Raw genomic sequence first — 22,504 nt, 5'->3', positions numbered from 1 at the left:
CACAGCAAGGTCTCGAAACCTGTCTGGCATGAGCCCTTTTTCATGTCAACAACATGTGAGCAAGTAAACCTGTGTATGAATCAGGACTACTCATGCTTTAATACAGGAGACTGGTGTGGCTTTGACTTCATATCATAATTTGTCATCAAGTCTATTCTCACTGTTCATTCTTTACTGTTTAAAAAACAAAAAATACCTGGTAAACGCATTTGTTTCTCAATCAATAAAATCTAAACACACATGTGCTTACGATGTTATGAGATTGAATCACTGTACAGTTATTTCAACCAGCTGCCACTGTATGAGATTAAGTATGACTGAAATACCATAAGACAACTGGAAATCCTGATATAGCCATGCCGTGTGTCAGCTAAGGCAAGGAATCAAAATGTGTCACAACATCGAAAATACACTGACTGCCTTCCAACATTTTCCTTCAAATCAGTGCCCTCTGCTCCTCCTAGCATGCATAGTATGTGACTTAACAGGGTCATCTCATGCTATTTTCATCTAACATTCTCAATATTCATCCCTGGCAGTGTGCTTGACTACTTCACCACCTCCCTTGGCATGTATTGGCATCGAGCATGCCGTGCTCACAGACAGCTGTAGTGCAGTCAGGCAGATCTGCATACCAGCACAAATGGCCCAAGGGAGAGAAGTGGAGAGCTGGAGTGACTTATGGTCGGCAATTCCACTGTGAATGAACCTGGTGAGATTGACTCAGACACTTTCCCTGAGTAAAACTGTTTCAAATGTATGTATAAGGCAAGACACTACAGGTAGAAATGACAACTCAATTGACGCTAGTCATTTTTCAGATTTCTGGATAAACTGCATATATAACATGCCTTCTCATAGACTCACAGAAAGAGCTTAAGAGAAAAATGTTTACACAATGTGCCATGAAAGACATAGACACCCTACTTAAGTTATAGAAGATCATTTCATGACTTCTTTATTACTGAGTCAGTACAAATACATTTCATAATTCAATGTTAGAGAAAAATGGTTGTATGTCAGTGTAGAAAGCAGCATATCATGTAACAGACCACTTCAGTCTCTGTTTCTTGCTGACCTTAATTTGGGAAAATGTTATTTTATGTTCATAAACAATTTCACAATTTGTTCATAAGTGTTGGAGCCGCATTCTGTTTTATACTGTGAATTTGCATAGCATAATTTAACATATAATAACAGTAGATATTTTCTTGATTAAATAAAGAAATATCTTTGTTTAATGTGCTTTCTCTTTAGAGTATCTACATAATATATTCTCAGAAAAAAACATATTTTTAAATGTATATAGCTTAAATAGTTTTATTTATGTTTCCAGGGGAAGATGCATATGAAAGGTACAAAAGATGTATTCTTAAAGGTTTCACTCCAGAAACCATGGAAAGGCCTTTTTTTCTGAAAGTGTGAAATAGTTTTAATTCTACTATCATCTAAATCCTGCACTCTAAAAATGTTGGGTTATTTTTGCAACTCAGCTGCAGTGTGTAGTCTGTTGTGTCAGGTAGTTGGTCAGTGTGGTTCACATTGAATTGCATGTCAGGGATATGGACCTAAAAGAAATTAGTCATATTGTGTCAACATCAATGTTGTGAAATTTTCACTGTGATTGTTAAGACCGGGAGGCCACCAGAAAAAATCGGAAGTAAAAGAAATCAGCTGCAAGTTTGTTTACCTATAAACATTTATTGCTCATTGGAACTTTCAAAATTATATTTCTGTATTGAATAAGCTGTTTACTTTTTTTGCATGGTTTGACTACATTGCAAACAGTAGCATGCTGACAAGAAGTATGCTAACTATTGTTGTTTAGACAAATGATAATTTTTTTAAAGAAACATGATTACAAGATTAAATCAAGATTAAATCATTTTCTTATATTCTTATATTTTGTAACCTAAAAACAGCTCATGCAAGCTTAAACAACTCGTGCAAGGTTATTAATCATAACACTATCTTCTCTGTGTGACATTTAAATCTTGTTGTGTTTAATCCATGCACGAAAATTCTTTCAACTATAAATAAACTATCAGCCATTTTAACCATTATAACATAGATCAATAACCATATAGGAGGATTTTTTTTTTTTTTAAAGTAGACATTTTTAGATTGAAATGAAAAAAAAGCATGCATATACTCTCACCGGCCAATTTAATAGGAATACCAGTATACCTTCTCATTTTATGCAGTTATCCAATCAGTCAATCATGTGACAGCACCACAATGCGGAAAATCACACAGATCCAGGTCAAGATCTCTGTGTTCTGTACTGATTATCCTAGTCAGGGTCTTGGGGAGACTGGGCTCTATGCCTAGGGATTTAGGGGTTCCCACTTAGCTTACAACGCATGTCTTTGGACTCAAGGAGGAAACCAAAGTACAAAGAGGAAACTTTCACTCACGCAGGGCAATCGAACGGGAATCTCAAGAGGTGTGATGCAAACTATTAGCCTGACATGTCTATATATTGTTCAATATATCTATATATCTTTATAGATAGCTGGACAGACAGATCAGATAGATAGATAGATAGATAGATAGATAGATAGATAGATAGATAGATAGATAGATAGATAGATAGATAGACATTCAGTCGGAGAGCTGTCCCTCCAAAAAGAATAAAAATATATTTATGTTCATATATATATATATGAACTATGTATGAACTGTGCGTGTGTGTGTGTGTGTGTGCGCGCGCGCGCGTTCTGTTTTTAGTCTTTTAGTTACTCTGACCCTGTTTAACCTTAATGCCTAGGATTTACTTGTGAAAGAAGGAAACATTGTTCCATTCCTTTGGGAGTGACCGCTCTCTGAACTTAGAGCTCTCAGGTGAGGTGAGGTGAGAGTCAGGACACAGTGATAATCAAAGGTGTTTTTAAGGAGTAATTGTTTTTTTTTTTTGGTCATCAACTTTCCAGCCAAGGACAATATGAGGTGTGTGGCGTGTTTAATCCAGGACACAAACGTTTAACAGGATGAAAAGCGAGGTGGAATTATTTACGTTTGCGCCTCTGGAGCCCCGCCCAGTCTCGCGGCGTTGAAATGAGCCTCTTGCGTCATGTGTCATGTCAGACGCGCGAGCCGCTCCTGACAGTTCCGTATTGCCCTTCAGATTTACACCGCGGCCGAGTGCATGACTTCAGCTCCATCGATTTGTTGGGCGAAGAGCAGCGTTTAATGGCTACCGCTTTGCTGAGGAGAAGTGCGTCTTCCACTCCAGCTCCACAGGAGTCGTATAACACGCCTCTAACGGTGGCTGAGGTAGCGCAGGGAGACGTTTACAGACCTCAGGAGCGTCTCCCAGGGAGGAGTAGATTTAATGGCACCCCACCAGATCAGCACTCTCTGGTACGGTAATCTGTAGCATTTCTCATGGTTCAGATCCCGCAGGAGGATACCGATGTATGCAAAGAAAAATATATGTGCTTAGGTTGTTTTTTCTTCCTTATGCTTAACAAGGGAGTTATTTTCCCTCTGTTGCGTGTTAAAAATGCGCGTTTGTGTGTGTAGCAGTAGGAAACCGTCCTTGAGTGTTTGATGGTTTACTCTGAGCTCTCCAGATCAGGCGAGCAGCTGGAAGAGCTAAATTCAGATTCCAGGCGAACATGTTCAGGCTGTATGCTTGGCAATGATAGAGCTTTGTACGGATTTGCATCCCTGATACCACTAGAAGGCACTGCTGGAGAATATACCATTACATATCTCCTTACTTTTGTAGTGTACTTCTGTTTACTTCTACAGTGCATGTGTTTATTCAGTAATACGCATGTTTTTTTCTTTCTGTGTGTAGAGAACCTAATATTGACTTTCAGCCTTAGTCTTATTTGATGACTACATTACAGCTTCTAAAGCATCTTTATAACTTTTTCCAAAACTGCAATAGAATAGATAGGAAAGGAATTGATTTGGGACAAATGCTGGGATCGTAAGTCTGTGAGGACTTCGCACTTCATGGTGTTTGTGTTCAACTTTGATAAACACTACAAACTTTTGTTAGTGAATCTTCAGATCGTGAATGCACTGAAGATCCACCAGCTGTTCGCTTTCCTCTGTTTAAGAATTAGTGTACAGTCTTATTACTGTTCGCCTGTTTTAGCTGTTATACTGAAAGATATTACAGTGTGCAATGCCATAAATATGTGGAGGCATGTTGTGCCAAGATGCTTTGTTATTGCACATTTGGTATGTCCACTCTATTGTTTATTTATAGCTCAACGACTATTAATAGGTAAACGCCCATCATTCAAGCTATTATCATGTATTTTAATGTGCAGTGGTTATTTATTCATATCGTCTAATAGAATGAAACCATGTTTGCTTTACTCTTAGATGGACAAATACATACCACCAGAGTTCCAGACCATGCCAGAACATAAGCGGTTCAATCAGAACGGTTTCATGACCATGGACCAAGATTCACCTTATAGCATCAATATGAACGTCTTCCTGCCCGACATCCCGTATGTGCGTTCCGGTCTCTGTCGACCAACAAGGCCCACGATGGCTCCCCAGATGAAACCAGAACCCATGCATACAGTCAGCTACCCGAGCTGCCACAGCACCGTCCCGTCAGCTCCTCCACCCTCAGAGTACTCACACCACTTCAGTCCAGCAAGCGGAACGTGCGGCTCTGCGTTCATCAAACAGGAGGCACCGGAGCTCAACTACCAAGATGTTCCACTATTCCAACTTCTGAATTCAGACCTAGACACTGTAGTGTCTGGTCCTCACTCTGGTGTTTGCTCATCCATGTCATCATACAACAGTATGAATTCATCCATTACTCCGATCGCACGAAGACCCATGTGCGATATGGGCACTTGTGGGTCTTCCCCTGCCGGGCACTTTGGTCGGCACCACAAGCAGCCGAATGTGCCATACCTCCCCCCCTCCCCTCCAAACTCTGAGCCCAGCAGTCCTGACAGGAGAAAAGAACTCTTACACAAGCTGTCACCTCCTCCCTCATATGCTGCCAGTATCGCGTCTAAACTGGTAAGGCCGGCTTTAGGCCCTCAAGCAGCTGCACCAGTACAAACACAAGCTGTGCCTTCCAGGCACAACCGCAGGAACAATCCTGATCTAGACAAGAGGAGGATACATCACTGCAATGTCCCAGGTGAGTTGTTAGAAAAGATTCTGCTCACAGGCACTGTCATACTTGAGCACCAGAACTGGCTTTGCAATGAGTTGCAGTTTGAGCTGCAAAAATTACCTCATATAGCCCTTGATCCTTTTAGATTTTCACTTGATTTTTTTAAATGATTTTAGACAGAAACCAAAACATTTAGCTTAGAACCTTTGGAGGATCTATGAGATGTTTTGGAAGGGTTCATGCACTCCAGTTATTTATTTTATTGCATCTTTCAGCATGTTAGATATTATCACTTGTAAAACTTTACTGCAGTATAAACTTAGTATATAATAGGTGGTAGGATTGTCACAGTACATGCTATTGCTACAGGATCTAATAAAAAAAAATCATTAATATTACAGCTCAAACTTGTCATGCCACATCATCTCATTTATTTATCATTTTATTTTTTTGCCTCAGGTTGTAAGAAAGTCTACACCAAGTCCTCCCATCTTAAGGCACACTTACGGACTCACACAGGTAAAACCTTTACTGCAAAAGTCTTCATAACTCTCTTTTTTTATGTGTACTTGCACTTGAAAGCCTGTGTTAGCTCTCTCTCAGGAGATAATCTCTCAGACTGATTGTAAATGACTCAAGGCTGAGACACCTACCATCGCTCTATACCATCATACCTTGACATGTCCATTAGGCCTCTCGTTTTCTTGGATGAGTTATCCAACATTACAGAGATGGCATCTCCAGCGTGTCATAACTGCATGGTGCCGTGTCTTATTTCAGGAGAGAAGCCATACCAGTGCTCCTGGGAAGGCTGTGATTGGCGCTTCGCCCGCTCCGATGAGCTGACGCGCCACTTCAGGAAGCACACGGGTGCTAAACCCTTTCACTGTGCGGTGTGCAGTCGCAGCTTCTCACGCTCTGATCACCTGGCTCTGCACATGAAGAGACACCAGAGCTAGAACCACAATGCCATACTGGCTTTCATAACTCCCTCTCTTTCTGTCAGTTGAGCTTGGGTGTGTTGGGTTTCTTTGGTTTTGGCAGCTCATGAGGCACGAGTGTTAAACTGTGTTGGCACTAGACCTGTAACCCTGTGGAACACAACTACATGATGAGGAGGTTTTTTCATCAGCTGTTTAGTTGTTTTTTTAGTAATAGTAGTAGTTTAAGTAGGGTTTTATTTTCATAAAAATGTGCCTTTTCCATGTTTTGTAGCATAAATGTAACTTTTAATGCAATTATATTCTTAAATCATTTGCACCTTACAATTCATTTCACATTTGTCCAAGCAAAATTGAAAGTTTAACTAATTTAGAAAGCCCCGAGGCGTTAATGAGATTAACAGCCCTTTTCAACGAAGAGCAAGTAGTTTCTTAGTTTCTTGTGGGAGGAACTAAGTAAACAAAGATTCAAATCTGAAATGCCAAAGAAAGATGTTTCACTTATTTAATCTTGCACATGTGACACTGCTAAATGATTTGAACCATTTCTTCGAAGGGTTTTGTTTTTTTTTTTGTAGGGGAAGATTTTGTTGTTAATCAAAGCACATTACAAAAACTGAAATTATTTGATTGAGATTTCACATATTTGATTTGGGACATTAACAGCTTTATGTGTAAATATTGTAATTCATTTAGCCTATTATTTATTTTATTTTATTATTTTTTTTTCAGCTTGATTTTTTTTACTGTATAAAGTACTTCTCTATGCACATATGTGAATAGAGCTATGGGAAAGATGGTTTTAATTATGAAAAGATATCATTTAGATAAGTTAAGACTTACATGATAGTTTTTGAATAACATATTGCATAACAGATTGCATAGCTATAGCATAGCAACACTTCATTTTGTACATTGTCAGGCTTACAGTGCATTGTATCTACTGTATGGTATCATTTACTGTATGTTTTCAAAGACTCTGTTGAAGGCCTGCTCTCCTAGTGACAATGTAATAATGATAGCAGAGATCATATAATGAATTCTGATGAAGGACCGTAACATCTAATGGCTTTTATATGGTTCACATCAAGACCTAATTCCATAATGTCAATTTGTGTCTACATTAAAATCAGAAGCTTTAAAAAACAATGATGTATTTGTATTTGGACAGCATTTGAGTCACAGATTTCGTACTCCATTACCAATCCGTGCTTCATTATTTTCCACAGTATCATTATGTGTGTATAAATCACAGTAACTCCCTTGCTGTACAAGTTAAACTGGCATGTCCTGCTGCTCTGTTCCTAGCCATTGTGTCCTGCCATGTGCCTTACCACACCTGCCACCCTTTAGGCACATAGCTGAATGATAACAGGTGTGGTACAATTACAGAGTAATTAAAGTGAATTGATACAGCTATCACTACTGGTTTTGTAAAGAAAAACAAAAAAACGCAGCGATATTATTAAAGAATTAGGTCTTTTTTATGCGCTGATGCAAGCCTGTAATTATCAGTAGCATTAGTTTGTACAGAAATGTGCAATATTAAATAAATATTGGTCCATGTGTTTTGTATTATGTAATAGAATAATAATCAGGAGACAAAACCGTGAGTGTAGTGATGAGTTCCTGACTTCATATGACTTACCATGGCATATTATTTGGATGCTTTTTAATTAGGCTGTGAGAAACATGGATGAAAACTGGATGTTAGTCTGGAAGGAAAGCACTGCGTTTACATGAAAAGAGCTAAGGGCAGTGAGAAGTGGCAGAGTGCTCACTAGTTGATGCTAGTTATAATCATTATGGTTAGAAGAAGGGCTTGAAGTTACTCATTCGGGTAGTGAAACTCCATTGCTGAAAATTGTCTTTTGTTTCTGAAGTTTTACGAAGCTCTTCCCTCAACGTGGCTTCACGTGTGCATGCGGACTAACTGGTTTCGTCCTGATTTGAACCTTTGAAAATAATTGATGCAGATGTTTACCCTATATTGAAAATAAAAGATGGCTTTATAATTTACTATAATTGTCAGTTTATGGGGCTTAAAGGAAAAAAAGAAACTAAAAAGAGAATAGCTGACCAAAAGAAAAGGTTAGTTAATTGTCATTATAGAAATTCAGTGTACACCGCAGGGTTAAATCCAGGTGTCGTTCTACTGTATTTATCTCGCACAGCCACGCCCTGTCTCTCGTGACGGTTCTGTTATGTTCAGTGGCTTTTGTTAAGCAGGATTTAGAAAGTACTTTTTGTTCATCTTCTTAATGCAGCTTCTCAGAATCCCAAGATGAAACTAGCCAACATCAGCCCACTTAAATCAGTCACGTGTATTCCATACAAAATGCAACTTTATTAACTTCCATGCCTCCGATTAGATTATCATACAAATATCATGTTAAAACTCGATTTAAATTCACAGCTCAATCTTTAGGGAATAAAAGGAAAACTACAGAGAAAATCAAAAGCACATAATATCTAGACACTTTCTGGAGAATTAAAATAAAGAATAAACACTTGTTTTTTTTTTTATTTGAAATGAAGACATTCTGTGATAGGATTCAGTGTGAAGGGATTCCCTTTGAAGCAAAGCAGGGCAAAAAGTCACAACTCTGCAGTAAAATGAAAAGCTCTGAAATATATATTTACAATACACATACACTATACATAAATACAAGAACGATAATCACAGAATATCCGAGAAAAAAAAAAAGACAAAATAAAGTAAATATTTAGATTAAGAAATGAAGTTAATATTGAAACTGAGGCAATACTGTACAGAATAAATTGAATACAAATCAGAAACGGCCATTCACAAAGGAATTAACAAAGCAATATTGTCTTTTTTTTTGTGCTGTATAGGTCCACTCTGTAGGCACCGAAATTGAGCTGTAAGGTGCCTCTTACTCAAATTCAGGTCTTTGTAATGTATCAAAGAGGTAAAAGTCAACCTTAATAATGGAGAAACTGTGTCCTTCAGTCAAGTTGATATTGAATGTGTAAGGTATATCCATCCATATACTCCCAAGGAGAAGCTTACAGCATTGCTCACTATGTGATTAACGGGCGGATGTTCACAGCTTTCGTTTAAAATGGTGTCTTCAAATGGTCCGTAAGGCTCAGTGCATTACAAACAGGCTTGGTACTGTACATTAGGGTTGGGTATTTTGTACAGGTTTATTGGTACCGGATGCACTTCTTTTGTGCTTATGGCATCTTTTGCCTTTCTGCATGTGCTTCTTGTATAAGATATTAGGCACTCATCATTATTGCATAACTTTGACCCTGTTCACCGTTACAAAATTATGCCACAGAAAGTGTAAGAATGCCAGAGCAGAAAGTAATACTTTGTTTGTTTGTTTGTTTGTTTAAAAAAAAAAGGATGCTCCCTTTAATTATTGTCATATTTTTCATCATCCTCTTCTTTTTTTAAACACGAAATAAAAATTTGATATAAAACTTTCAATTTGTTAATACACTTTATAGGCAACCATTTTTACTGTGCAGAAGCAGAAATGATGCCAAAATCTAATGTCTCTGATATCAGAACAGCAAAAAAGAGAAATAAATAATAATTGGAAAAAAAGAAAAAGAAAAGCAAAGAGAAAAATGCTGATGGCTCTTGAATACTGTTTGGAAAGGGACATTCATTTGACTGGGTTTACATTTCGTGAAATGTTATTGTAATAAAAACACGTAAGAGAGTATTAGAAATGGCTGAATGTGCACAGAGGCAGCTGCTCTTCAACACTGTGTACATTTAGATGGATTGTTTAATCCCTACACCTTAATCATAAGGAACACGAGCATTAAAGATGCTCTCCCACACAGTCCCATGATACACTGTGTACCAACAGGTAATGATCATCTCTGTATTGTAGTTGTATAAAGTTAATCCCTTGTATTAAAAAAAAAAAACTAATAAAAAGCCCTATTCTGAATAGGTATATACAGCCTTCAAAAACTGAGTAATAACTTTCACTTTCACATATATTACAACATTTTAAAAGATTTCTTTTTTTTTTCTTTACATAAAATAGCAATATGCAGATGAAGTGCCCCACATTGAGGAGATTTCTCAAAAATACAGTATAAGATGATAAGATACACTGCTGATTAATGTTATGTCTAACTGAAAATAATTCATTTCATATTCATACTTCATAAAAACAAGGTGCTGATGATACACTCAAGCCCATGTACCACAGGAAACACGCATGTGTAGACGAACAAACAAACAAACAAACAAAAAAAAAAACAACAGAATAGATTATAATACTTCAGATCACAAAAAAAAGCAAGGTGACGCTGGTCACGGTATAGGTTCGTAATGGACACATTCCTTTTACAGCATTTCACAAAACACACTTCAATTTTGTTTTGCTAGTATGAACATGGAGATTCCAACAGCAGTGCACATGAGCGTGTGTGTGTGTGTGTGTGTGTGTGTTTGTATGTGTACTGCAAAAAAATTACATCTTAGTAAGTGTAAATTCCTTGAAATAATCCAATGTAGCCAGTATTTCTTTTATAACATTGCAATGAACCAAATATAAAATTATTAACCCTATTTCCTGATACTTTACTTTCATTTCAAGGTGAAAGATCTATTTCACATTTTTAGCATTCATTTCTAAAAATAAGCAAACGTATCTGCCAAGAGAATATGAACATTTAAAGCTTGAAGCAAAATATCAAGAAATTAGTTGAATAAACATATATTTAGTTTATTGTAATCCTATTAAAAGAATAATACTAGCTAAATGTGGTTATATTTAAGATATGTTTTAAATTTAAGATAGCATTTTTTTGCAGTAATGTCACTGAGGCATGTACTGGCCATTTGAAAGTGCTGCTCTCACACCACTGTACAACTGACGCTTTAACATTGTATGTAGGATGGCATTTATTTGAGATAGAAAAACAGATTCTGTATGTCATATCGTCAAATATATCTTCTAATATTCATCTTAAGGCCACCAAAGATGAGCAAAGCATCTAAAAAGCTCAGATTAAATGACTTATTTCTTAACCTCCTCAACTCAATGACAAATCACTGCCACAAACATGAACATACAGACTCTACAATTTGTTTGGATTTTTTTTTTTTCCTTGATCCTTACTCAACTTTTGTTCTCTGATCGCCCTCTAGTGGCCTGATTGTATATGGGAATCAGGCTGAAGGTGAATCCGCTTACTGTTTAGTGCACCAGACAAGACTTGACCAAAGTAGTGCACTATACTTTGAAAAACTACATGAGCTGTTTCAGATTCAGAGTAACAGAAGTTCAGAAATTATTTAAAAAATGAGAAGACTCTAGTGAAATGTTCACTTAAATGCCCTCTGTCAATTGTGTGCATGTGCATTATCTGTGTGTGTGTGTGTGTGTGTGAGAGAGAGAGAGAGAGAGAGAGAGAGAGAGGGAGGAGTTTATGGGAACAAAATAAGCTTCATTTGGGCAAACCTGCAGTGCCACAATTAATGGCTCTTTAAAAAGAAAATCTATTCTTCTGAGTGCAATCAAATCCTTTAGGTGTGAGACTAAAATAGCAATATGCTTTTGCTATTTTAAAAACTAGAGCTACAAATCCATTACAAATATACAAGATTCTCTAGTATAGAAAAACAAGTGGCAATGGTAGAAAGTCAGCAATTTGTCCATGTTTACAAAGCCCTCTGTTGGTGGAGTAAGTGAGACAGCCATGAGGCCTTCTCCTTCTCCCGTCACTCTAGAGTGAGTGTATTGCTCTCCTGGCTTGTATTGTCTGTTCAAGTACAAAAAAAAAACAAAATGATCACACCATGAAAGGCCCGTGTTAGCAGAAGTGTGCTTTGTGTTCTTGTTGTATTGTGTGTGTTTTTTTTTTTCTTTTGCACCCAAATTTTTCCAAAGCTAAAGAGGGCATTGAGCTATCATTGTGTCAGCCAGTCAAACATAGTGGAGGTCAGTGTTGTGTGTGATGAGCATAGTGCTCTACTGTATTCATTTATTTCAGGGCTCATCCATATTCGAAGAACTGCAAAAGGCTTAAGCAGGGAAAAGTATTCAAAACACAAAATCATATGAACAGAGTACAATCGCACTCACTGGCTGATCACAGAACTGAAAGCACTGTTTTATATCCCTGTTTGTCACCATAAAGAAACAGCTGAGAGTTCTTAAAGCCAAACGTACCCCATATACTTCAGTGCCGCAGATATGCTGCAGAAAACCATTTTAGTGTGAAAACCAACATCAGCGGAAAATAAAATATAATATAGAAACTGCATGATTCCTGTGATGTGTCGCCTGCTGCGTGTATAATCTCATTTGATGATTTGCAGACTTGTTTTATATGAAAAATCTCCAGCCACCTCACCTCAGGAATCGCTGACTCAGAGTCTCTGTTGCCAAAGAAATGACTCCTCATAATCAGGTGTGCTGGGTTAAGAGGAAATCAAGATTTATGAAAATTGTTGCTCCAGATCTGAAAAGAGGAAGCCATTCAATACTGCACTTCTTCACATTGTCGGTGGCAAAAGGGAAGCAGACATTTAAAATGAGAACAAAACAAGGATGCTAATTAAAAAAAAAAAATAATGCAGACAGAAGAACTCTCACGCAAGAACCAACAACCAGGATCTGGACAAGTGCTCCAGTTCAAGATGTCCTGAAACTTCAAGATGAGCCCAGATCTGTAGAGCAGCTTTGCTCCATCCTTGAGGCAGACCCTGTTCAGCTCTATCAAAACATTCTGTCCATCATCCTTCAAGCTTCCTCTCTCTCACTTTTCACCAGGGCCTGGGATGGCCATGACTGCGTCCAGCCCAGCTGAACAAGTGCAAGGAGAGACCCAGCTCCCCCGGCGTGCAAGTGCACGTGTGTGTGTGTGTGTGTGGGAGAGAGAGGGAGTGTGAGGTGGCCTTCACTCAGACCAGCATGTGTCTGCGCCGGTGCAGGGCTAGGTGGTCTGAGCGTGAGAAGCTACGATCACAGTCCGCACATTTGAAAGGCTTCACCCCCGTGTGCTTCCGATAATGTCGCGTCAACTCATCCGAGCGAGCAAACTTCCATGTGCAGCCATCCCAGGTACACTTGTATGGCTTCTCACCTAGAGAACCAGATGTAAAAAAGCAATGTGATAAATAGGGTGTTAAAAATAAGCTGATGACAAGCTTTGAAAGTCAAGTGAAAATGTTTGCATCTACTGTGGTTTGTTTTTCTACAACTTTGTCAGTCCTCAAACCTGATTTAATGAAAGTAGTGATGTATAACAGAGCTCTGACCCATATGTAAAATAAAGACTGCCAGGAAAGATTGCCCATGCAGCAAATATATCAGGAACATAAAAGAGATTAATTACCTAGTTTGTGTAATAAACTTCCCCTAGATGTCCAAACAGCTGAGTCACTGGCAGTATCTAAAGACCTACCTCTTCCTGAAATACTTAAACTAGCACATGTGTAATAAATGATAATAAATTGTCTGTGCTTTTCTTGTATTACCTCCTAACAGAGTTTTTAAACAGATGGTATTATTAGTCTGTGACCTAGTGAGCCAGTATCGATTTATTCATTGATAGAGACTTCAAAAGCAATTTGTAAGTCACCCTGGATAAAACCTCTGCCAAATGCTGTAACTGTAAATGTAAGAAATAATCAAGATGTACAAGCATTTAGAGGAAAATAATCAGTGATGGGGTGCTGTAATTCAGCACAATGCTAAAGTGATTACTTTCCAAAAACAGCATGTCATGAAGTATTTTTTATCGTTTTATCATTTGCCAATGCTAACATTTTTTTAAAGAAAAAAAAACAAACTCTTTATATCCATTTATAGATTCCTTTATATCCATTTATATATTTTTTGTGGAATCCCTTCGAAAAAAATGTTCATGTCACCATATCAATGATTTCACACAAATCTGTTGCCATATAGTCTCTATGTAAGTTGTTACTATAGTAACGACGCCATATTAGGATGAGTTTTCGTTAATAGTGTATCTCATTCTGAATGAAAACCTGTGAACTAGTAACCTTTGTTTCTTTCTTTCTATGAATATCTTTACAACTATTTTATTACTTGTGACAACTTATTAATATAAATATTTATAACATTGCTGTCTTCATTTTGTCCTAAGAGAATGAAATCTTTTTCACTCAACTGTATATTACTGAACAATGAAAATTAATCAAATAAGCTAGAAATTTATGACAAAACATTAATACCATATGCATTATATGACCTGAACTGGAGTGTGTATTTTCTGTGTGATTGACGAACCCGTGTGTGTTCTCCGGTGTGCTTTGAGGTGGGAGCTCTTAGTGTAAACCTTATTGCAGCCATCAAAGTCACATCTGTGGATGCGTCTCTTCTTAGAGTCTGGAGACTCGGACTGCCGCGGCCGCCGCATGCTCTCAATACTGAACGGTGACATGGAACTGTGACATGACAAATAAGAACCATGATTAATTATTCATTCAGACAACAAGTAGATTTTAAAATTTCTTAAAGGGACATCTATGAATTAACAGTTATGTACATTTATAACTATATTATACAGTGAAGATGTAGCAGAATATATATATATATATATATATATATATATATATATATATATATATATATATATATATATATATATATAATAAAGTGTATAATATATATACACGGATCAGGCATAACATTATGAGCACTGAGTGAAAACTGATTATCTCCTCATCATGGCACCTGTTAGTGGGTGGGATATATTAGGCAGCAAGTGAACATTTTGTCCTCAAAGTTGATGTGTTAGAAGCAGAAAAAATGGGCAAGCGTAAGTATTTGACTGAGTTTGACAAGGGCCAAATTGTGATGGCTAGACGACTGGATCAAAGCATCTCCAAAACTGCATCTCTTGTGGGGTGTTCCCGGTCTGCAGTGGTCAATATCTATCAAAAGTATCCTTAGAGTCCTGTAACTATCCTTTAAGTCCTGAAATTTGAGAGATGGGACCAATGGAGGCCCCACCTCGCAACTTACAGGACTTAAAGGATCTGCTGATAACATCTTGGTGCCAGATACCACAGCACACCTTCAGTGATGTAGTGGTGTCCCTGACTGAATTGGTCAGGGCTGTTTTGGCAGCAAAAGGGGGACCAACACAATATTAGGCAGGTGGTCATAATGTTTTGCCTGATTGGTATATGTTTACATGTACAGTATGTACTATCTACCATGTGTATATACACTGTATATTATCTGTTTCTATTGTACATACAATGTACATAATGCACACATATTGCATCCCAGCAGAAGCAAAGAAGAGCAATCTCTTAAATTTCTTGTTACTGTTTCATTACAATGCTTTATATATAAAGAGCTTTACTGAGGTTTTATTCATATTAACATGGGTGTTTTACAAGACCATATTATAAGACAAGACACTACAAATGATCTAAAGGCAAGATCTGCTATTCCAAATGTGAAAGCATATTGGCAAATATAGAAGTTAATCACATATTACATTCAAGTGCAACAGTATTCATAATATTTTTGCCTGTCACATACACTTGAGGCAGTGGTGGCTCAAGTGGCTAAGACTATGGATTGTTGATCAGGGTTCAAGCCCCAGCACCGACAAGCTGCCACTGTTGGGCCCTTGAGCAAGTCCCTTAACCCTCTCTGCTCCAGGTGTATAGCTGACCCCGGTCCCCAAAGTGCAAGAATTACACTGTGCTGTAATGTATATGTGACAAATAAAGACTTCTATTATTATAATCCATATATGGAAGGTATTCTATAGACTTTAGAATTACAACACAACTACACAAAAGCTGAGTTTGTGAAATATTTCTGTCTCCTTTCAATACACTGCAACCTTAATAGTTTATCTTTGTCAATGCATTATTGTCAACACATTTTTCTATCACTAACCAGACAGAATGCAGCTGAAATCGTCCAGCCTCCAGAGAAATACAGACGTTTGCATTGTCAACCACTGGATGGTGCTCTAGCACTGATTTATTTTAGCTCAACAACATGACTAAAAAGTCAAGCCTGATCATTTCTCTTCTTCAACCAACCACCAGTTTTGGCCTCAGAGCTTTTTGTTTTTCTTTGCTTTATTTGCCACCATTAATGATAGCTCACCGTTGTGTTATGAATGGAGACTGGTCTGCCTTTTCAGGCCAAATCAATATTTTATGGCATCACATCTCTAATGGGCAAAAAAAAAAACCCTGGCCATTATTAACGTATGTGTGTGTTCATGATGGCTCTAGGGTAATGGAATATTGATACATGTGAGTGCAGGGCTGTTTTTCAATAGTGAGAAATGGTGGCAGTGTATTTGCGTGGGCTGCAGAGTGTATGAGCTGAGCACAAAAGGATCAGAGAGCAGAGTAATGTCGCTGTGCATTAGAAGTGGCATAAAAAAAAGAGAGAGAGAGAGGATAGGTATTGCTTTTTCTCTCTTCTCATTTTTGGCTCCATGCTTGGTGACTGGCATAGCCCAGGCAACTGGTGTGACCTAAGGGGGAGGAGCCAGACAATGCCTCCCACAAGCTGTCTCCACCACGTGAGCCCGCTTCCTGTTTCCACCCTGATCTACAGATCACCTGTTGGTGTTGGAACGCGACCAGGTGGAGGCCTAGCGGATATGAGCCAATGTGTCAGAAATGAAGTTGAACTCTAGATCCCTTCTGCCTCTGCTCAGAATGAGCGAATGCACACATATGCACACAGAGTAGAGAGTGCAGGGAGAGTGTAGGAAGATACAGAGTGAAAGAAATCAAAGGAAGCACAAAAATAGAGGGGAGAGAATGAGACAGAAAAAAAGACAGAGTAGTATATTCTCCAGTCCAAATGAATGTCAGTAGTGGGATAAGAGGAGACTGCAGACTGAAGAAGAAAGAGGGGGGAGGTCAGAACTCCGAAAAGCCACTCATGCAAAGACAGTATGCACTGAGGGGAGTTAGTGAGGAGACAATGAGGATTTACAGTGGAAAGATTTTATGCAGCAAGATCTCTCACAGGATGTTTACACTCTGACTTCATTCCAGAGGATGCCATAAGAAGCACATAGATAATGTCTAATTCAATCATCTTCAGCTGATTCATAGCACACAGAAAGCATTTCTTGGTGTTTAACTATGTGTTGAGGAAAAGGCTTATAAATATAGTGCAACACAACACACACAGCGCTGTGTAAACAGGACACCTTGAACCTTGTATAACCCCGACATCCTGGCTTTGTGTTTGTCTATGTGACTGCCTTTGTGCCTGTGTATGTGTGTGATTTGGTGTGGGTGTGGGTGTGAGTGTGTGTGTGTGTGTGTGGGTGTTGCCGTGCATGTGTGTGTGTGTGTGTGTGTTGGGTTTAGGGGTGCCTCTTTTTGTAGGACTGTACTTTTGTATTAATTTATCTCAGCAGCTCCCTGATCTACAGGACCGGAGTAAAGTGTAATGTTGTAATGCCACTTTAATGCCAAAAAATATTTAATAGTTCATACAACTTTAACAGAACTTTTGCAAGATTAAGACAAGCCTAGCAACTGAACCAAGGCTAAGATAGAGAGAGAGAGAGAGAGAGAGAGAGAGAGAGAGGGAGAGAAGATGAAACTGGAGAATCTACAGAAGCTAAGCTGCAGTGAAGCCAAGTCATGCGGAACAACCAGAAAGAGTAAGAGTGACCATCAGAGTAACAACACTTTTCTCCCTCTACTATTTGTTTAAACTGTAAGTTCATTATGATTGTACATGTATGAGCAGATTGAATTGTAAGAACAGCAGACATTTTATTTCTTACATACATTTGTATAGAATAAATCAATATTTTGACTAATACATTCAGCCATAAAACATTCATCTTGCCACATTTTTCTGAATCTGGGTATATAGTGCACTTTGTATTATATTATATTTAGTGAAAGAAAGCCATTTGGGATTATTATTTAATACAGGCTTGTGCAGCTTGATCACTGCCTGAATTAAGACATGATCAATTTAAGTGTGTATAAACTGGCAGCAGTTTTCCGAGCCAAAAGCTGCAGTTCTCTCCACTCAGTGCACAGAGCTTAGTGGGGTTTTTTTGTTTGTTTTAAAACTTTCAAGCCTGTTTTCTGTAATAAAGGGCTGTGGTTTTTATTTCATATGTGATCATTTGTGGTAATAATATTATTCATTCTTCTTGTTTCATGTAAACTGTTTCATATCACAGTCAAATAAAATGGATGAAATAAATTGTGATTGATTTAATAGGAATGAACAAAAATAGGAAAGCTTTTGTATAGCCTTTGTTTAATATACGATGTGCAACTTTGTGCATGAGTGGTGTACACGGTGTACATTGTGTAATGTATGATGTAACATGTACTCTCCGTATATTAATACATCTCATCACCATCATCACCACTCATTTTAAAGTATAAATTTGTAGCTGTTAAACTTGACTTGACTTAATGTCACGACATGGCCAAAAGTATATGAACACCTGACCATCACACCCAAATGCAAACCTTCTCCAAACATAAAGTTTGAAAAAGACAATTGTCTAGAATTTGTCTAGCATTAAAATGCCCCGTGTACACAGAACTCTATGAAGACATGGTTTGACAAGGTTGAAGTGGAAGAACTGGAGCATCCTGGACAGAGCCCTGACCTCAACCCCTCTGAACACTTTTGGGATGAACTGGAATGCTGACAGTGCACCAGGTCTGCTCACCTTACATCAGTCCCTGACCTCACTAATGCTCTTGTAGCTAAATGAACACAAATCCCCACAGCCAGGTTCTAGGCAGGCTCTAATAGAAAGGCTCCCTAGAAGAGTGGAGAGTATTTTAACAGAAAACGGGAAATAAATCAGGACTGGGATGTCCAGAAAGCACATATATAGCTGTGATTATCTAAATGGTGTCACCATATAGCATACATTCTTACTTGTTGGTGGTTACATGGATGATTAATTACTAATCATCCATACTTACTCAGTCATTTTTGCTCAGTAAGGTTTTTGGATACTCCAGAGCACTGATAATAGAGGGAGTAGGAGGGTATTAGAGAAAAATTGTAATTGTAGCTCAAGCTCAGTGGTGTGTGTGTCTGTTTGCATGTGCACATGAATTCCCCGACCTGTATGCCCCGATTGGCCCCAGATACTTATGGAACTGGGAAGAATCTGCCAGGGCCACTCTAATAATAGAACAGCATTTCTTCCCCCCAGCATTCATGAATATGGAGAATGCCATGGAGAACATGTGTGGTTCATTTTACACACACACACTTGAACACACCAACACACACATACACACATCACCTGAGGAGATTTATACACACGTGGGAGGAGAGAGCTTGAGACGGGGCTCCAGGCAGCTGGAAGTTTCCCCCACAGGGCTGATCAGGTGCACACACTGCCATCATCATGCCATCATCACCTCTCCCTCTATCCCTCACTCCCTGCATGGCAGCCCATCTGATGACTCACATCTCATAAAATCTGACATTTAAGAATGATAGCGTTTTGTCGCCTCTCTCTGAGTGCTGCCATATGCTGTTTGTAGGCCAGGTCGAGTCAAGGTGTAAAAAGCTTCACCTCAGTCTGGTTAAGAGAAGCGCTGTGGATGAGACGGAGCCTGTTCGAGGTTATACAGAGTGGACACTGACAGCTATGTGTGCCCGTGAGTTATTTTCATCCCTGAGGGTGAGGCAGTGCCAACAAACCCGAGCACCCACACCTACACACTCACCCCACACAACACAACAGCAGTGACATGCAGTGAAGTGGAGTAAGTAAGTAAGTGCATTTTATTTCCAGAGCACAATTAAACACTGTAAGAGCTGTACAAGGACATAAACCAGTTTATACAAAAAATATAATACTAAGTATAAAAATTAATTAAATTAAATGCATAAGATAGACACACACCAACAAAACCAACACATATCATCGCAAAGACAACTAGTAAACAGCAGGGGTGAAGAAATACAGATTGAAAGATTAGTGAGCCAAGAAGGCCAGAGAATAAAAGTGTGTCTGAAGCCTAGATTTAAAAGCACGAACGGAAGGATCACTTTTAAGTGGCAACTAGTTCCACAAGCATGGAGCGGTCACCTTTTAGTTTAAGGCATGACAGTTGGACATGCAAGAGAACTGTCTTGGGGGATCAAAGAGACCTAGGAGCTGAATGCAAACGGGTAAAGTCTGTGATATAATATAGGCCCTGCCCAGTAAGAGCTTTAAAAATAATGAACAGGATCTGAAACTGAATTGTAAAATGGACAGGGGGCTAGTAAAGAGAGGCCAGAAATGGGAAAACGCGATCATGCTTTTTTAGTACCAGTAAGCTGCATTCTGAACTTTCTGTGTGTTATTAATAAAGACAGGGGAAGACTTTGGACATCTAGAACAATGACCAACATGTCCACTGTTAAATAAGCATTTTCTACCAGAAAATGTTTACCATATCACCATATGTGCTTTACCATTTCAACAACTACAGGTTTCTCTTTTTTGTTTATTATTTTTAGACATCCACCATACAAGTCTCTTTGACTGAGTTGTTACTATAGAAGCATTAATATATTAGAAGGAGTGAATTAAGTATAAACCTCTGATTTGAATTACAGCAGGCAACATCAGTGCTATGCTGTTATAGATGATTTAATTACTCAACAACTTCTAAGCAGTCAGATTTGACAATTCAGCAGCACTGTGGAATAATCCCATTTTATGAGCTAGAGTGAATTCAGCTGCTCGCTCTCTCTCTCTCTCTCAAACACACACACACACACGCACACACACACACCCTCACTCTCTCCCTCCCCACCTTTCCTCACTTCTGTAAACACCCAAAAGCACCTCAGTCAAACAGCACGTTTTTAAAACCCCTGGATAAACCTTGGTTCTGGCATTCCAGCCAAGGCAAAGTCCCACGTCCATGGCACACTCCCAGTGAAGGGAAACATTTACTCTGCGCTGTTCCAGGAGTCTGTGACACAGTGCAGAATCCTGGAATACTTTCCAAGCATTTTGCCTAAATAACAAGAGGGCGGCTGGTCACTTGCATGAGTCTGGCCAGGGAATAGTTTAGTTTATAAGAGACGATGAGACAGAAGCCTGGCTAAGACCAGGGCACTGAGTCTAATGAGAGATGCCTTCTTATATCTCAGACACCAGGACAGCTTCATGACAGATTTTCTGCTGGTGAAGCACTCCACAGCCCACTTCAGCATTTAAACCCTTTTCGATCTATGCAGGCAAAACGGCATTGAAAGGGAGCAGAAAATAGCATTCGACTATGGTATGCATCATTTGTGTCATCATGAGTACTATGCTACAATATGCCTAAACTCCTACTCAAAACTTTTTTTTTCTTCTCTTTCTCTTTAACACAGTCAACATTAGCCAGAGTAATCAGGCTGGATATATAGTGTGTTTGTGTGTATGGAAACTGTACTCACTCCTGCACTGCTCGTGCTATAGACAGCGCTGTGGATCCTGTTTCATTGACGCTGTCCAAGGTTACATTTGGCAGGTCGTCATCATCACTGTCACTTCGGATTTGTCTTGGTGACAAGCCGTTTAGGTCTGATTGTGCTGTCGAGTGAGGTAGAGAACAAGTTAGTTGCATTGTCAATGTACCTTTACACACAGTTACACTCTGTAGAAGTGGAAATACTTTTGCTCATTAAAGGCCAAATGCACCTTTGCGACTGACTAACATTATGCACAATTTGCTGCAATGGTAATAATACAGTGTGTAATATATAGAAATTGGAGTGTGGACTTAGGAGCTGGCTGGCATGACTTTACAGAGGCCAGTGAACATGCTGTTCATGCACCCATATAGGACAAATGATTCTTTCGGGAGTTTCATGAATACCTTTATTATTATTATAAAAATCACAATCACTGCATCTGGGTCATTATCATGGAATTGAATTATGTCCCAGATTTTAAAAAAATTTAATGAAATAATCATACGCTGTAAAAAATTTTTTAAGGTGGTTAAACTTAGAATCGGAAGTTCACATGCTGCCTTAAAAACATAAATAAACTCCTTTGTTTCAACTCACACACAAGTAAAGAAAATGCATTACTTTCATTAGTTTAATTTTTGAGGTCACTATCCAAAACTTAGAGTTAAAGAAAAGATTGTTGAAAGATGATTTACAGTGTAACGGCAGTTCAGTCAATAAACATTTATTCAAAACTTGTTTTTTCATCTATCAAGTTATCCTGAGGAAAAAAGGAATCTATCCCAGAGGACCAGTGCATCACAGAGCACAATCACACACCCATTCACAAACTACAGACAATTTAGAGATACCAGTCAGCATACAATGCATGTCTTTAGACTGGAGAAAGGAAACCAGATAAACCTTTGAAGCACTAGGAGAAAATGCAAACTCCACAAACAGAGGTGGAAATCAAACCTCCCACCCTTGGAAGTGTGAGGCAAACATGCTAACCTCTATTCCACTGTACTCCCACATATATTTTG

The 22,504-nt window shown here is 38.5% G+C and overlaps 2 protein-coding genes across 3 annotated transcripts in view; one reads left to right on the top strand and one right to left on the bottom strand.

Annotated features, from left to right (window-relative positions):
• Nucleotides 1–3,042: 3,042 nt before the first annotated feature.
• On the top strand, nucleotides 3,043–10,008 carry klf5b (Kruppel like factor 5b). The gene is made up of 4 exons (XM_058393719.1): nucleotides 3,043–3,363; nucleotides 4,345–5,131; nucleotides 5,567–5,626; nucleotides 5,888–10,008. Exons 1-4 carry the CDS (start codon nucleotides 3,058–3,060, stop codon nucleotides 6,064–6,066), a joined length of 1,332 nt encoding a protein of 443 aa, XP_058249702.1. The 5' UTR covers nucleotides 3,043–3,057; the 3' UTR covers nucleotides 6,067–10,008.
• Nucleotides 8,376–22,504, bottom strand: part of klf12b (Kruppel like factor 12b) — a 38,774-nt gene continuing 24,645 nt past the window's right edge. For both annotated transcript variants that reach the window (XM_058393721.1, XM_058393720.1), the window contains 3 exons: nucleotides 21,462–21,597; nucleotides 14,307–14,464; nucleotides 8,376–13,134 (listed from right to left, as the gene is read on the bottom strand). In XM_058393721.1, the coding sequence (XP_058249704.1) occupies nucleotides 12,953–13,134; nucleotides 14,307–14,464; nucleotides 21,462–21,597 (476 nt within the window). In that variant the 3' untranslated portion in view covers nucleotides 8,376–12,952. The remainder of the gene's footprint in view (nucleotides 13,135–14,306; nucleotides 14,465–21,461; nucleotides 21,598–22,504) is intronic.

This window comes from Hemibagrus wyckioides, linkage group LG06 (genome assembly GCF_019097595.1).
Source record: "Hemibagrus wyckioides isolate EC202008001 linkage group LG06, SWU_Hwy_1.0, whole genome shotgun sequence".
NCBI lineage: Eukaryota > Metazoa > Chordata > Actinopteri > Siluriformes > Bagridae > Hemibagrus > Hemibagrus wyckioides.
The sequence above is the reverse complement of the archived record's forward strand: the minus strand, read 5'-3'. Positions and strand labels throughout refer to the sequence as shown.